Source organism: Sander vitreus, chromosome 6 (genome assembly GCF_031162955.1).
Source record: "Sander vitreus isolate 19-12246 chromosome 6, sanVit1, whole genome shotgun sequence".
NCBI classification, from domain to species: domain Eukaryota; kingdom Metazoa; phylum Chordata; class Actinopteri; order Perciformes; family Percidae; genus Sander; species Sander vitreus.
The window spans coordinates 31,737,027-31,752,031 of record NC_135860.1 but is presented as its reverse complement, the minus strand read 5'-3'; the positions used below and the strand labels follow the sequence as shown (position 1 = coordinate 31,752,031).

At 44.2% G+C, this 15,005-nt stretch overlaps 1 protein-coding gene across 6 annotated transcripts in view; it reads right to left on the bottom strand.

Annotated features, from left to right (window-relative positions):
- oxr1a (oxidation resistance 1a) overlaps positions 1 to 15,005 on the bottom strand; it is a 232,130-nt gene that overhangs the window by 64,616 nt on the left and 152,509 nt on the right. For all 6 annotated transcript variants that reach the window (XM_078253735.1, XM_078253731.1, XM_078253730.1 and 3 more), the window contains one exon: positions 7,600 to 7,682. In XM_078253735.1, the coding sequence (XP_078109861.1) occupies positions 7,600 to 7,682 (83 nt within the window). The remainder of the gene's footprint in view (positions 1 to 7,599; positions 7,683 to 15,005) is intronic.

Sequence of the window (15,005 nt, the reverse complement as noted above, 5' to 3'; positions counted from 1 at the left end):
TTTTTCAAACCATAATCATCACAATAAATCGACTGTGTCGTCATCAACCTGGAAAAAAAAAACTCTACGGTGTACAGTTTAATCACCCATAATGCCATATTAAAGCGGCTATCGCTTCTCATTTTATAATGAAGGATGAAGCCCAGCTTTAGCATGACAGTTGCCATAGCAACTTTGACGTTACTACCCTAATGGCATGTGTATTGTGTGCGACTACAGCTTTGCTGATCGTTTGCAGAACTAAATTTAGACTCGGGGGAGAAAGTCACATCATTCGGTCCATTTCAATGGGGCACAGAACAAGTTTTATGTTTCACTCTTCCTCCTTGTGTCAGGCGCTGACCTCCTGCTTCAGGCTTTGTTCGATTTCCCACTGATCTACCAACACGTAAGCAGGGATCTAATGACACGCACAGAAGCCGCAAAGCAAAAAGAGATACCACTATTTCAACTTTGAAATGCCAACGCTTAGGCAGTATTTGAGCCAGGGTTTTGTGGGAGAGGGTCAACGTATTTTTCTATTGGGAGGGACAATAAACAATACAGGGAAACATGTACACATGGTGAGCGCTACAAAATAACTAGCTAATAATTAAAACGACAGGCTCATTGATAGACATGGAACACATTTTGTTTCGTTAAGAAACAAGAATTTTAAGAAATCATGAAATCATATGGATTTAAAAACAGGGTTAGAAAGTATTCTCATTCCATCTGGGCTAAATTGGCCACTGACAAACATCTTAGTCAACGTCAAGGTTCATCTGTATCTAGAAAAACCAGACCAATTTACTGTAGTTCATAGCTGCATCACTGGGATACTTACATTTACTTTTTCATTACTCTAATCATTACATTTAAAAGTGGAATTAACAGTCAAGTCATTTTGTAGCTTGGCTAACTTACAAAGTATTATAGCTTATCAAATCTGAAAATGAGAAGCCTGCTAACAGCACTGATACTGCCCTTGGCTTTATGGGACAATTGGGCGCAGGAAGGTTGTAGTGATGGGACATTTTCTGTTTTAAAAGGGTCATTGTTACAAGGGTACGCTGTGGCTCAGACCCTCGGCTAAGGGCTCATTTCACCGGAGAAGTTCCCTCGCTTGTCAACCCAATGTGTTAAAATAAAAACAAGTCATTTATTGCCTATGGAAATGAACACATTGCCAACAATAAAAAGACAACTGAAAACAATGTTTTGTCTCTCAAGATTTTCCCTTTGGTTAACTTTAAACAAGAATCACAGGCTCCAACATGAAGGTGGAGCCGGAGCAGTAGTTCAAATAAGAATGCTTTGACAAAAAGGGAACAGAGTGAGATGCTGACATCTGAGCCTTGTCTTAGTCTACTCTTCTACCCATCCAGCTGTCCAGCCATATGCATTCCCCTTTATCCCCTCCTCCATCCGTTTTAACATTTCCATCCACACACCATTCCAATCCCATCATTTCTCCATCACCCTTTGACTTGTTCTCCAACTCTCAGACAGGGAGCTGTAAAAGAGCTGAAACAGTGGGATCTCCTCGCCTACCCAGCGGTGAATAATGCAATCAGAGTGACTGCTTGTCAGGAGGGTGCGGAGTTAAGATTGCCGCCGATGTGTGTGTCTCTCTGGGTGCACACGCACACACTCCTGCCGCTCGGCGTATGACTCATCAAATGTCCGCAAGTCCTCTAAAGCCCACAGCACTCCCTCTAAGCCCAGCAGAAATGCATTCAACCTGCAAGCTGGTGGCTCTTCACATCTGGGTAAATTGTGACACAGCTGGATCAAACTGTATTTCATATACAGTAGTTTTTTAGCAGAATTGTTAAAGGAGAATTCCGGCCAATTTTTACGTTAATCTTGATTGCTATAGCTACGCGAGTACTTTCGAAAAACCCGAAACGAATCAGTGCAGGTAACACGGAGAAGCTGCAGCTACGTACTACAAGCGTCCCCTGAGCTAAAACAGCAGTGGTCGGGGCAAGTTTTAGAGTGCCTTTGTGCCTCTTAACAGACACAAAATGCAACTAATACGTCTGTGCCACATGAACAGGGCCCTTACGTGTCAACAAGATGCGTTTTCAACTCAGACATTGTTTAAATTCACCTACCCTGGTCCCTGTCTTGATCCTGCCGGTAGCTAGCTTGCCCTGCTAGCTGATATAGATATATATGATATATGATAGCCACACCACCGCCGCTCCGTGGATTGTTATTGGGATGATTATCACAGAAGCCTGTCTGAATACCCTCACCGGACGGCAGCTAGCAGCTAACGGCTAACGGCTATCAGCTAGCAGGGCAAGCTAGCTACCGGCAGGATCAAGACAGGGACCAGGGTAGGTGAATTTAAACAATGTCTGAGTTGAAAACACATCTTGTTGACACGTAAGGGCCCTGTTCATGTGGCACAGACATATTAATTGCATTTTGTGTCTGTTAAGAGGCACAAAGACACTCTAAAACTTGCCCCGACCACTGCCGTTTTAGCTCAGGGGACGCTTGTAGTACGTAGCTGCAGCTTCTCCGTGTTACCTGCACTGATTCGGGTCGGGGGTTTTTCTATCGAAAGTACTCGCGTAGCTATAGCGATCAAGATTAACGTAAAAATTGGCCGGAATTCTCCTTTAAGCTGTACTTGGGCACAGCAGTGTGGTGAGCCAAATGCTAATTCTAGCATGCTATCATGTTCAAAATGAAAATGCTAACATGCTGATGTAAGGCTGTTTACCATGTTCACCAAGGTTTGCTAATTATTACTTAGACAAAATAAAGCTGAGGCTGATGGTAATGTCACAATGTTTTGGCCATACAGCAAATTAATTTTGACCTGATGATGGCACTACATGAGACGTTAGGGCAGTGGTTGCCAAACTGGGGGGCACGCCACCTGAAGGGGGCCCGGAGTTATGACAAGGGGGGCGAGGCAAAGGCTAAATATAAATAAATGAATTATGCATGGTTCTGCTGCACTGCTAGCAAAGCATGGACAGGTTTGTAAAAGGACTGCCAGGTGAACGTAAAGCAGACGATGAAACTACAGAAAACGCCAAAAACTACCAAAGCAAAGACAAAGGAAAAAAAGTGTAGGGGTGACCACAATATAATCTAAGGAGCCTGATTCGACTGCCAATCTCCCAGTCTAAACAATGCAGTGTTGACCATCCTTTTGCGGAGAAACAGCTGATTGTGGCGCACCTCTCTCTCTTTCTGTCTTGTCTCTTCACAAAGAAACAGCTGATTGCAGCGCATCAGGTATTCTGTCTGTCTGTCTGTCTGTCTGTCTCCGTTCTGTTTCAAGACAAGGAAGTAGAAAGAAACCTGAAGAAAATGTTTGGGAACCACTGCGTTGCTGGATCACTAAACTTATTACAATTCATCCTGATTAATGTAAAACTGTGTGTTAAAAATGTCATAGTAATCCATCCAATATTTGTGAAAGCTATAGCGCTAAGCTTCTGTCGCCCCCAATTAGGAATTCTAAGTACTAACAACACTGTTGGCGCATCCACATGATACAAGCCTTCAGTGATCGTGCACCACGATTGGGGAGGCTCACTAAAGCCTTCAGGATTTTTCCTCTGGGAACCATGAATGTCTGTACAAATCCATTCAGTAGATGTTGAGATAATTCACAGACAGGACAAGTGACAACTTTGACCTGCTGGTGGCGCTACAGGAAACATCAGAGGATCACCAAAGTCATCAGGGCACCAGGAATGTCTGTACAAAATGTAATCATCATCATCATCTGATAGTTGATAGCCCAACCCACATGTTGTAAAAGTGAGCACGCATTTTTTTTAATGACTGAGGGCCACGACCAATGTTTTACTACAGCCCCACGGGAACACATGCAGCTGATAACGCTGTCTGACTGATCATGTTGTTGGCCAGAATGACAACACCATGAATGCTGACAACCTCCTTCTTTCTTTGCCGGCCTACGAACTGGAATCGAGACAGCCTTTCCCATAAAACTGCTCTCTAGTGTCACTATACAAAATGTAATGAGAGCTTTGCTGTGCCAGTTCTGCTGAGAGCACTGCAATAGACTGAAACAAAGTGGGATGGCTCAGGCCAAAAAATAAACTTGACTCAACTTAAGGAATAACTCCAGTTCATCACAAAGTAGAGGTTATCTTTGTAGTTTTGGCCATGTCTGCTATTGGTTAGAAAAAACGATCAGACTATTATTTAGGGGCATATACTGTATGTCCGTATTTGATAGCCAGCAGTAGAAAGGTGACAGGAAAGGAACTGTGGATCAGGGGATGTTATCTAAGTGTCTTAGAATAACTGGGCCACTATGATGCCCTGATCAGACAGGTCTTAAGGCCCGGACACACAGAGACGATAATCGGCCGTTGGACAGTCTGGCGAGGTCAGTGACTCGAGTCTGTTCGGTGTGTTCCGTGCCGTCGTCCGTCCGAGGGGCCGTCGGCCTTCATTTTGGCCGATTTGACATGTATAATCAGCGGGGCGTGCACTGCCGACAGTCGGACTCAATGACCCATCTGACTGAATGAGCGTGACTAGAGTCTCTCAAAATCTGAGGAAAATCTTTTAAACTGACCTTTGTCGATCTGAAATAAAGACAGATTCAGCAACTGCACGGCCTATTTCTCGCTTAAAATGTTTTCAGAAACACATTTCAGTGAACTATTTTAGTACAATATGAGTTTGTATTCTGAACAAGCCGCCATGACAGTCTGGCTTTGAATTTCCGGAGAAACCAGACCCACGTGACGCGTTCGTCCAATCAGCTGCCGGTTTTCATTTTTGGGTGACAATACAGATTAGCGCCGCCTGCTGTTATGGAGACGTATTACATCTCGTCTCTTCGGTGTGTTCTGAGGCATTTTTTTGACCAACTAGGGGAGACTGATCGGTCCAACTGGCTTTTCTGCCGAGGGTCGGCCATCTGGTCGGTGTGTAAGCAGCTTTAAACAAACCCTTCACACTATCCTAATATATTTGGAAGAAAATTAAGGTGAACAGTATCACTACCCAAATTGTTTGTTGTAAACATCCATTATGGTTTAGAGACAAATTTCCTGGTTCAATCTAGTATAAGTACCATAGTTGTTTGCACAGGTTTCCTGTGTAGTGAGGGATTATTATTTGGGTGGGCTTTTGGGTTTGCCACAAAATAATGTGCCTAAACTTGAACTAGGGATGTCACGATATGAGATTTTGATATTACGATTATTGTCAGAGAAATTATCACCGTTTCACTATTATTAGAGAATTAAAAAGTGATCCAGATAGAAATGATGGCCAAAGCTACAAAACTAAAAGTGTGAGGCTTTCCCATTCTTTTTTTGATGTGCGTCTGCGAGCCATCACCTCACTAGAAAAAGTGTGCATTTCCCCTCAGTTTCTAAAGCTATGAAACTACCACCCAAGTTGAATAAACCAGATTTGTTTTTAAACCTATCCGTAGCTATTTGTTATTCAAGACACCCTGTGGATCCCCGAAGATCAGGCAAATCCAAAATAGCATCCCAACTGGAGCATCTATGTCCGTGGTGTGACAACGTTGGTGTGTCTGGAGATAAATATGTGTGGCCTGCACTCTCTGTTCTTCAATTAGTTTGACTTTGACTGGCCGTCCTCTCAGCCACTCAGTGGGAATGGCTCACCTCTGTGCTGCTCTTTGCCTCTCTCTGTCTGCGTCCTTCTGTCTCCTCAACTATCTCTATTGTTCCCACAGACTTCAAACACTTTTTTTTAATTGGATGCAGGTCAGCCAATAGCTGGACTTGGTTGAATGGACGTGCGTTATCAGTGTCTAGGCAGGGTTGCAGCTGCTCAGGTTATTTCTCAGTACGAAAAAGGAAGAAGCCTGTGTGTGAGGTAGAGGGGGGAGAGGGGGGAGGGAGGGAGATTGTATTGATAAGGCGGCATAAGAGGAAACCCTCCTTTTTCCTGTGGGCGCCGGCGGGTAGATTAAAAACGCATCTGCTGGCGAGCGAAATAAGGAAACATCACTGGCCATCTCCGGCATGGGAGACAAGTTTAAGATAAAGCCACTTCTCAATCACTGGGACAGTGGCAACCATGTGTCTCTGACAGTGTAGGGAAGGCTTGGTCACATCGTCTTAATCACTCTCCGTGGCCCCGAGCCTCCTCGCTACATGCCGCTGCAGCATGTCAGACTAAGGACGCAATCATTGGAAGTGCTCGATCCATCCGTCACACTAACAACAAGCTAGTGTGGGGGGGGGAATAAGGAGGAAAGAGGAAGAGAGTGATGGCTGACAAGAACAGGATTGGTATGCTGTGTGATTAATTAAGATATGAACCTTTTTCTCCAAACACTACATTTCTCCCTATTTTTCGTAACTACCAGCAGCATTTATGTTGATCTCGCTAACTTGCTGTGGCCCTTATCAGGTCCATGACACAGTGCTTTGGCTCTGACAAATATCCTCTTGGAGCAGTTAAGATAAACAAGGGCCTTGTCAATCAGCAGGCCTTGGATGATGGACCGGTTGGGGAGGAGGTAGAGGTGGAGCTGTTGTCTCTGTTGCTGAGGTGTTGGTGAAATGGGAGAAAGGGAGGCGATCCCAGTGAAAGCTACAGTGCAGCGGCTCCTGGAGCTGGAGTTTGGGTGAAGAGAGTGTCAGTGAGAGACCCTGCTCTTGCTCCCTTCCTTCCTTCCTTTCCTTTCCTCTCTCTTTCTTCACATCATCTTTTCCTCTCTTTTCAGCAGACAGGCAGACCGCCGGAGCAGAGCCACAGCAATCCCACTCCTCGCTGTTGCCACGGCGAGAGCGGCGAGGAAAAGCAGTCAGACTGCAGCGGGATTTGAGGGTCATTTGAAGAACACAACCAGGCAAAGCAGAGACGGGCTCCATTTTCAGCTCACGCCAGGGAACCAGAGCCATCTCTCTTTTTTTTTTCTCTCTCTCTCTCTCTCTCTCTCTCTCTCTCTCTCTCTCTCTCGCCTAACCCCCCCTCCCCTTCTCCTACACAACAGCTAAATCAATAGAAATGACAACGCAGTTGGAAGGTCATACGCGAGCACAGCAAAGCTCTGTGGTGGAATGCTCTCCGATACGTGGCACAGAGAACGAATGGAAAAACAAATACACATCCTGCCGGCACTCCTGCCTGCCTGTCCGGGTCTGATCCTGCTGAAGGAAATGCACAGAGCTGCTACAACTCCTCTCTATCCTTTTTTATACATTAACATGCAAAACGGAGCTGAGCGTTGCTGCACGGGACACCGAAGATACATCACATTGGTGTCTGTGACACACACACACACACACACACACACACACACACACACACACACACACACACACATACAGTCCTCTTAATGTAAACACTTGGAGAATGAGGTACACATGTTACACTGGCAACATCTACAAAATACTTCTCCCCAGTCACTAATGAGCTACCAAGCATGGTCGGACACGGTGCCTTCACAACACACAACAACAACAGCTACAGCTGGAATATTACCGGACCTAGTCAGAGCTACAGAAACCAGCAACAGACACACACATGCAGAAGCAGCAGCAGCAGCATGGGAGCAGAAAAGCGTCAAACACACATAATGATATTAAGACAGAAAAGAGTTGCTTGTGCGCTACTCACAGAATATTTAACGGTCCCTTTGGGTCTCTGGAACGACATGCGCCTCCCATCCTTCTTCTCTGGAGTCTTCTTCTGGCCGGTATCTGAAAGCAAGCGAGGCAAGGTACGCATTACATTCATGTTCCCCTCTCCCCAGCTTGTCACAAGCTGCCGTTTCCCAGCCCCGTGGGTAGACAGCTCATTCGTCAACAGTGAGCCAGCCAGCCAGCGATGTGAGCTGTGAGCGCCGGACCACTTTCTCTCTCTCTCTCCCTCCCTCTCGCTCTGCTTCTACCCTCCTGCCTTCGCTCTTCCTCGATCGCACTGTCTTCCTCTCTCCCTCTCTCTCTCTCTCTCTCTCTCCTTCCTACTCACCCAGCATACAGCTCAGTGACAGCTGCTGAGAGCAGTTCACCTTGCCTTGTTGTCTCTCACGGCAGAAAGAGACCAGGCTGACCTCCATCAAGGCACCGCTGCTCTGGATGTGAGCCCGAGCGGAGAAGAGGAAGATGGATTCGGGTGGGAAACGAGGGGTGCTAAGAAGGAAAGTGGGGGCTGAACTGGAGGGTGGATGGAGGAGAAGGGAGGGTTCAGTGCTACGTGTTGGTTGGGTAAGGCGGTGATGTAGCATGGGGAAGTGGCAGCTGAGGTAGAGGTTGGAGGTGTAGAGTTGTGCTAGCTCCAGTTTTGTAAGGCATTAAAAATTAGGGGTGTCTCCCGACTATTGTCATCGACATTGTCGAATCAGAATTGTCACGTCTTGCCTGTGGTCGACTGATCGTCGAATCATAATAGGCTGTATATTAACTTATTGGGAGAAAACCGGTAGTTCTATGTAAAATCAGACATTGAGCACCCCAATATAGCCAAAACGGCATGATCCTTATTTCACAACTATAGAAATAAAATGACCCATAATAAAAAAATGTATCTAGGTTACAAACTTTCAACTGGTCAAAATGGCAGAGTTTTGGGCAGGAGGCTGGCTGAAGCTTCAACGAGCTCCCGCGAGCACAGTAACGTGGTCAAGCGAGCCAGAGAGTGACTGAAGAGAGGGAGCGGCGTTAGAACAAAGCAGTGAATCAGAGAAATAAAACGTTGTTTTCGCTGTTTTATCACTAGAAATGCAACTGTAGCAAGCATCTCACTATCACTAACGTTATCCACATTCATATTGATGCAACAAATGATATACCAAGCTGGCCTGAAAGCCAGAACTTAGAACGGAAGTACAAAGAGTCGTTCCTATGAAGATGATACACCGTCTCATCTCATTGCATTGGTGTAAACAGAACGGTGCAGAACGGCGCGATGCAAGTAGTTGCAAGTTTCAACTGGTCTTGTCGCAAATCTTTGGTCTGAACTGGGGCTTCATGTCTCTGCGAAGATTCAACTGCCAATCTCACAGTCGAATCTTCGAAAGAAGAATCGAATATTCGGGGTCACCCCTATTACAAATAATAGAAATATTCAGAATTTCCCACTTTCTGACAAAGGACCTTGAAGGGTTGGAAGGTACTAGAAGGTACAGGACGGGGCAGAAGATCCAGGATAGATGGTTGGGAGAATCAAGGCAGAAGATAAAGAAGAAGAGGAGTATACCGCTGGCAAGTAGGTGTTTTAGTCTGAGAGTAAAATAATTATGATATGGTAGAGATGGATGGAAGAAGACCTATGAAGCAGTTGGGGGGGGGGGATGGGTGAGGCATGGAGATGAAGGCAAGTGGGTGGATGGAATATTGAAGCAAATAGATGAAAGACAGAAGCAAATGATGGGAGATAAAAGAAACTGGAAAGGGACTCTTGGGAATGAAGATCTAGAAAAGGGGCAGCCTTTGACTTAGGGCTGAGGGAAAGGCGCATGGGCAAATGGGCTTGAGGAATAATGTACAAGGCTTTGTTGATCAGAGGTGTAGGGTGTGTGGGCCAAGAAAGGAGCTGATCGGAGGAGGTCACCGAGTTTGGTTGAAGGATTGATGTCGGTCATACGTTGACCTCAGATACCTCTCCTAAACAGCTCCCTTTTGTTGGTGTTGCACATAACTAATGTATCTCATCAGGCATCTTTGATTGCTCGAAACATGAGTCATACACCAGTGTTGCTATTTCTGGGGCTCAGGACTGCCTGGCAGAAAGTGAGAGGGGAGGGGGAATCCAAGCTGCTTCAGGTGTAAATATCAGTCTAGTAAAGACGATACTGTTGGTGTTGTTCATTAAGCTAACAAATATATGGATTTACTACTCATGTTGTCAAATGAGACTGGATACCACCAATGATGTTGTATTATTATAAATTAGTTTTGATGTTTCATTTTCTCCGTTTTAAAGACAGAGATGCATTTAAGTGCACCATTTTGCACCATCCAATTTAGAGAAATATTAGAGCAGTGGTACCCGAGCTTGTAGGCTTGTGACTGCGTAATACAAAAGAATGGCTTCTGGCCAGCCCTCATCACAGGTTACATGTCTCAGTAGTGAGGCAGTGGTCTTCATGGATACACTTGGATCTGAAAACAGAAACAAAACCTAGGACCCATGCTGGTCGGTTAGGTTGTTGTTTACTGTCACAGATCTGGGGTCTGTGTGTAGATATGTCTAATACCTGAGTGGATTAAAGTGAACCCACTATCAGCTCTGCAATGTCTGCAATCTCTCTCTGTCCTGATCAGCTCGGAAAGAGTTACAACACGCAGAGATGAGAAGGGTATGTATGGACTTATCTAACTCTGGGGGATACGGGGAATAAGACAAAGTCCCAATAAGTCGGCGGGAAATCAATACAGCGTAGTATCGCAATATTTTCCACGGGCAATACTTACACTCGATAAACAAACGGCAAGTATCAATCTTCTATTGTATAAATTGCACATTCACATGAGTTTAACTTCTTGGTCCTAGATTAATAAAATAAATTGCTTTTTCAGTCCACTAGATGATGCAGTTAAGTTTTTTTTTTTTTTTTCAAACAGAGAAATGTATTTTGTTTTAGATAGAACCGATTTTGCCAAAGTTTTCCTTTAGGAACACAATTTTAAGTTGATAAAAAGGTAATACATTGCAATATATCACAGAATATTACAATACGTTTGAAATCTCAATAATATCGTATCGTGATATTTGATAGGGTCGACACTACTTAGCTAGGGCAGTGCATAGAGTAACCTATAGCACTATCTTGGTGATGAGAAAAAAAACCAATGGCTGCACATTCTGTGGGCGGGTGCCAAATCAATTATTCAGTATCCAAATGAAAACCTTGGCAGGATGATTACTTTCAGTGGGACAATAGCAACTGGAGCTGTGGATTGTGGATGATTGCGTTTTAGTTGCTATTTATAGGCAACACATCATAACTGTGATTCCATGCTTTCCTGTTATGAAATATAATCCACTGTGTCTCTGTTTAATTGCAGGTCATGCCAGTGTGGCATGTAACCTGACTCGGTTTGTAAACAGTGGAGGTGTTGATCCGCTTTGTTAGCTGCAGAATTGCAAAGACAACAAAGATTTGTGCCGTGTGTTTTGCTTTTGCCGTAGCTTGACGTGCTGATACACAGCTGTAAACACTAAACTGGTGCAGGCTGAGCACGATCAGGGTTGACATAGGATGAGGCAAAAATGCCTCAGACTCCCAAATGATATAGATTAGGAGTGGAAGAGAGTGACAGTGATGTACGAAGAGCGAGACAGACGGAGAGAGAAAGAGAAAAACAGATATGCATTAGCAGCTGCAGGGGAACTTGCACATGGTGAGCCCGTGATTGGTCTAAAATTAAACCTCACCATGAATGGTGGCACAAGAAATGGGCATTTTAATCACACTCCAGACACAGCGGAGCTCAGCACCGAGCATCTTTAGTAACAAAAGCTCTGGTTTCATCCCACTCCGCAGGAAACCAGAAGCATCTGTTGTCTCTAAATAAGAACTGCCTCTAAAGAAAGTAGCTACTTTTTAAGTACGCAAATTACGGCCTGTTAGTTTCATGTGATCCATCCGCAACCAGTGATTCATTGAATCGATTTTCAGTCAAGCATGCGTTAATGCGTCAATATACATATGGATAGTATTTCAACTTAGATTTTTCCTGTCCTGATGCACAGTCTTTGTACCATATAAGTAACACATTGCATGTCATGCATTGATGATGTAACATGCTCAAAATGGTCAAATCTGGAGATGCACAGGCTGCACAGGAACAAGGCGTGAAGAAATGGACCTGTGGCCAGTGCCAATCCAGATAAAGTGAACACAGTTATCTTTGCTGAACAGCACAGTGGAAACAATTTCTAACAGAGGGGAGCCGAGGTTACATCTAATTTGTTATTCAACCAAGTAAAACAACAGTTGCTGGAGTGTAAGCTGTTTTACTGTTGTCGTTTCCCATAAAGGACATTTTACTCGGCTCATTAATGGTCTGAATTATAATTACACTGGGTCAGCTGTGAGAGAAGCTGTGTGACTCGCTCAGATGCTGAAAGGAGCTTCTGTGTCAGGAAAAACAAAGCCAGCCTCTCAGCAAACAGGGATGTAAACAGTCACAAGAAGTCACGCTTATCGGAGCAACTTATCAGAAAAATGGGTCACAAAGGCTGCGTCAGAATCATGGCCCACCACACTGCCTGGGTCTGAGACATGAAAACTGTGATAAACACCCTGCTGAGTGACATATTTATGAAATAAACCTTCTCGAGGACTAGGGATGCTAATTTAGGTTTTTATTCTGATCGATAGCCGACCCTCGTTAACCGATCACAAACCGTTAACAGACAAGGAGGCAACGGAGTCCCAGTTCACCCGTCCAGGAGGCTCGGACATACTTTTCGTGGTCGTGGACAGCAGCGGACTTGTACCGGTCGCGCAGTCACGATGTTCCATGCATTGTTGTGGACACATTTAGCCACTCTCCTGGACAGAAGTACAAAGCGGTCCGCGGCCTGGCTGAGCCGGTCTCCACCAGGCTAGAAGGGGGGCACGGGGTGTTTTAATAATGTTTTTAACTGTTTAGGTGTTTGGTGTTTTAAGCCCCCAACGTCGCCTTCCAGGCGGCACGGCAATGGTTATGTTTACGGTTAGGGTTAAAACACCATCGAGCAACTGTTTAACTGATAGTGTTATTTGGTTAAACAGTTAATCTTTAACATCCCTATTGAGGACAGAAGAAAATATTGACTTCTGTTATTAAAAAGTCTCTTAAAAGGTATGCATCCATCATTTTAACATGCGGCCCTCTTCGTGAGAGTTCTCTCTCTCTCTCTCTGTCCTTACTTACACTCAAAAGAAACACTAAGGAAAGACTCCTCAAAGGAATTTCCTAATCAACACGTAAAAGCCAGTTCTACACTGAAGATTACTTGAAAGGCCATTTCTATGAAGAGCTTGTGAAGAATAAAACCACAATAACTCACACATGTATTTCACAGCTAATTGTAACTACATAGAACAAAAGAAACAATCATCAACATCCATTAAAAGACACTTTGTACACCTTTGGGAATTTGGAGGCTACACTTAACAGCTGCCAAGAAATGCAAGGCATCTGAATAATTTTTGACCAGAGCTAAATGCAAATGGTGCTGGATTTGAATCTAAAGAAGTGCTGTGTTCTGTACCCACCCAATCTGTTGAGTATGAATCACAGCTGCTAAATATATAGTTCCCCTCACTTTGTACATAGCCATGACAAACTGAAGCGGGCAGGGAATAGGAGAGTCAACAACTATCTGACTAACATTGCCTTATGGTCTGATACAGTATACAAGCAGCCAATTTCCCCTCTGCTCCCTTGTTTTCCCTGCCTGCTGGCTATATAGTCCACCTCAGATGTTATTTATAGAAAACCACTAAACAGTTGGGGAGGCAAGAGCTCTGCACCACAGCCCCACTAAACAGGTGCTGTGTAGGACTAGTTGGAGAGACTTTCCTTAAACACATTTGTGAGGGAGGGAAGGGCAGAGTCAGTGGCATGGCACAGGGGTTGGACACAATAACAGAAAAACCTGTGAGATATAATGCAATAGACCTGCAACGCATACCACCTTTATGTGTTGTGAAGCTTAGAATAGTTAGCGTTGGGGCTGGGCCATATAGAAAAAAATCAAATATCACGATATTTTTCACCAAATACATTTTGCGGCAATATTGTAGGGTTGACTATTGGTGCTTTCACAAAATATTTACACAATGAGAGTTTTGATAAATAATCACCAATAATGTGGATGTAATGACTAGGTGGGTAAAGGCATTTGCTAATAAGTCTGGTAAGTTCAGAAAAGTACATCACTTTACTGTAATGCAGCCTTTATGACCCCCTTTTGTCATATCACAATATTACGATATCCAAAATTGAAGGCGATATTTAGCCTCATACATTGATGTCGATATAATATCGATATATTGCCCAGCCCTAGTTAGCGTTTTTCTAAAAATGTTTGAGAGAGATCTTGAGTCACTTCTGTGCTCATGTTTAAGGACATTTGCATCATATTGCATCCTATTTTAGTGCTAAAACATTACTTGACGTATTGATAAGTCGATTGACAGAAAATAACCTTTGATTACTGTCCACAGTATTGTATTGGTAACCAGGGGCGTAGCACAAAATTCTGGGCCCCTCCCCGCATCCACAGCTATTCATTCTAGGTACTGGCCCTGGGTACTCGGTCCCCTTTTTCCCCCCAGTCCGATGCCCCAGCCATCATTGGAACCTGTTTGGAATAGGGCCGACACCTTAAAAAAACAGTACCTGGGAGGTGATTGGATGAACCATCTGTCTTTCACGTCCGCCATTGTGTTTTTGAACTAAGAGTCGCGGCCGTCACACACACCTATACCACGCCCGCCGCTGCCAGTAGCTCCTCACCGGACGCTGATTGCTTCGACCAGCTGCTGTTTGCGCATTACTTGGAGCCTGACAAGATAAATATCCATGTGATTCCGGATGCCATGAAAGGTAATTGTATTGGACCATTGTAGGCAATGCTGCAAATCAATGAACAAAACTGCTGCCAAGATATATAGATATTATATTAAGTGATGAAGTATCTTGATTTGTCAGATATTTTATTTATTTTTTTGATTTAGGGAGCCAGCTGCTTTTATCCATCAACTGTTTCTCAATGAACAGACACACAGGCTGACTCTGCCATACTGAGAGCCACACCACTAAAAACACACTTTGCAATGTTTGCAGCTCATACAGTATCATTACAAACTAAATTTGTTGTTGTTGCTGAGACAAAACAGGCAACTGAAAGGACACCTCAGGCTCTGAGAACTTCCAAGGGCCACTTAGCTTCATTTTCAAATATTTTGTAGACTAAACAATTAAATCAATCAACACGGAAATTGATCCATTACTTATTGTGTACAGCTCCCTGTATGTAAAACTACACCTTATGTATCACAGGTTCTTCGACTCTTACATTTC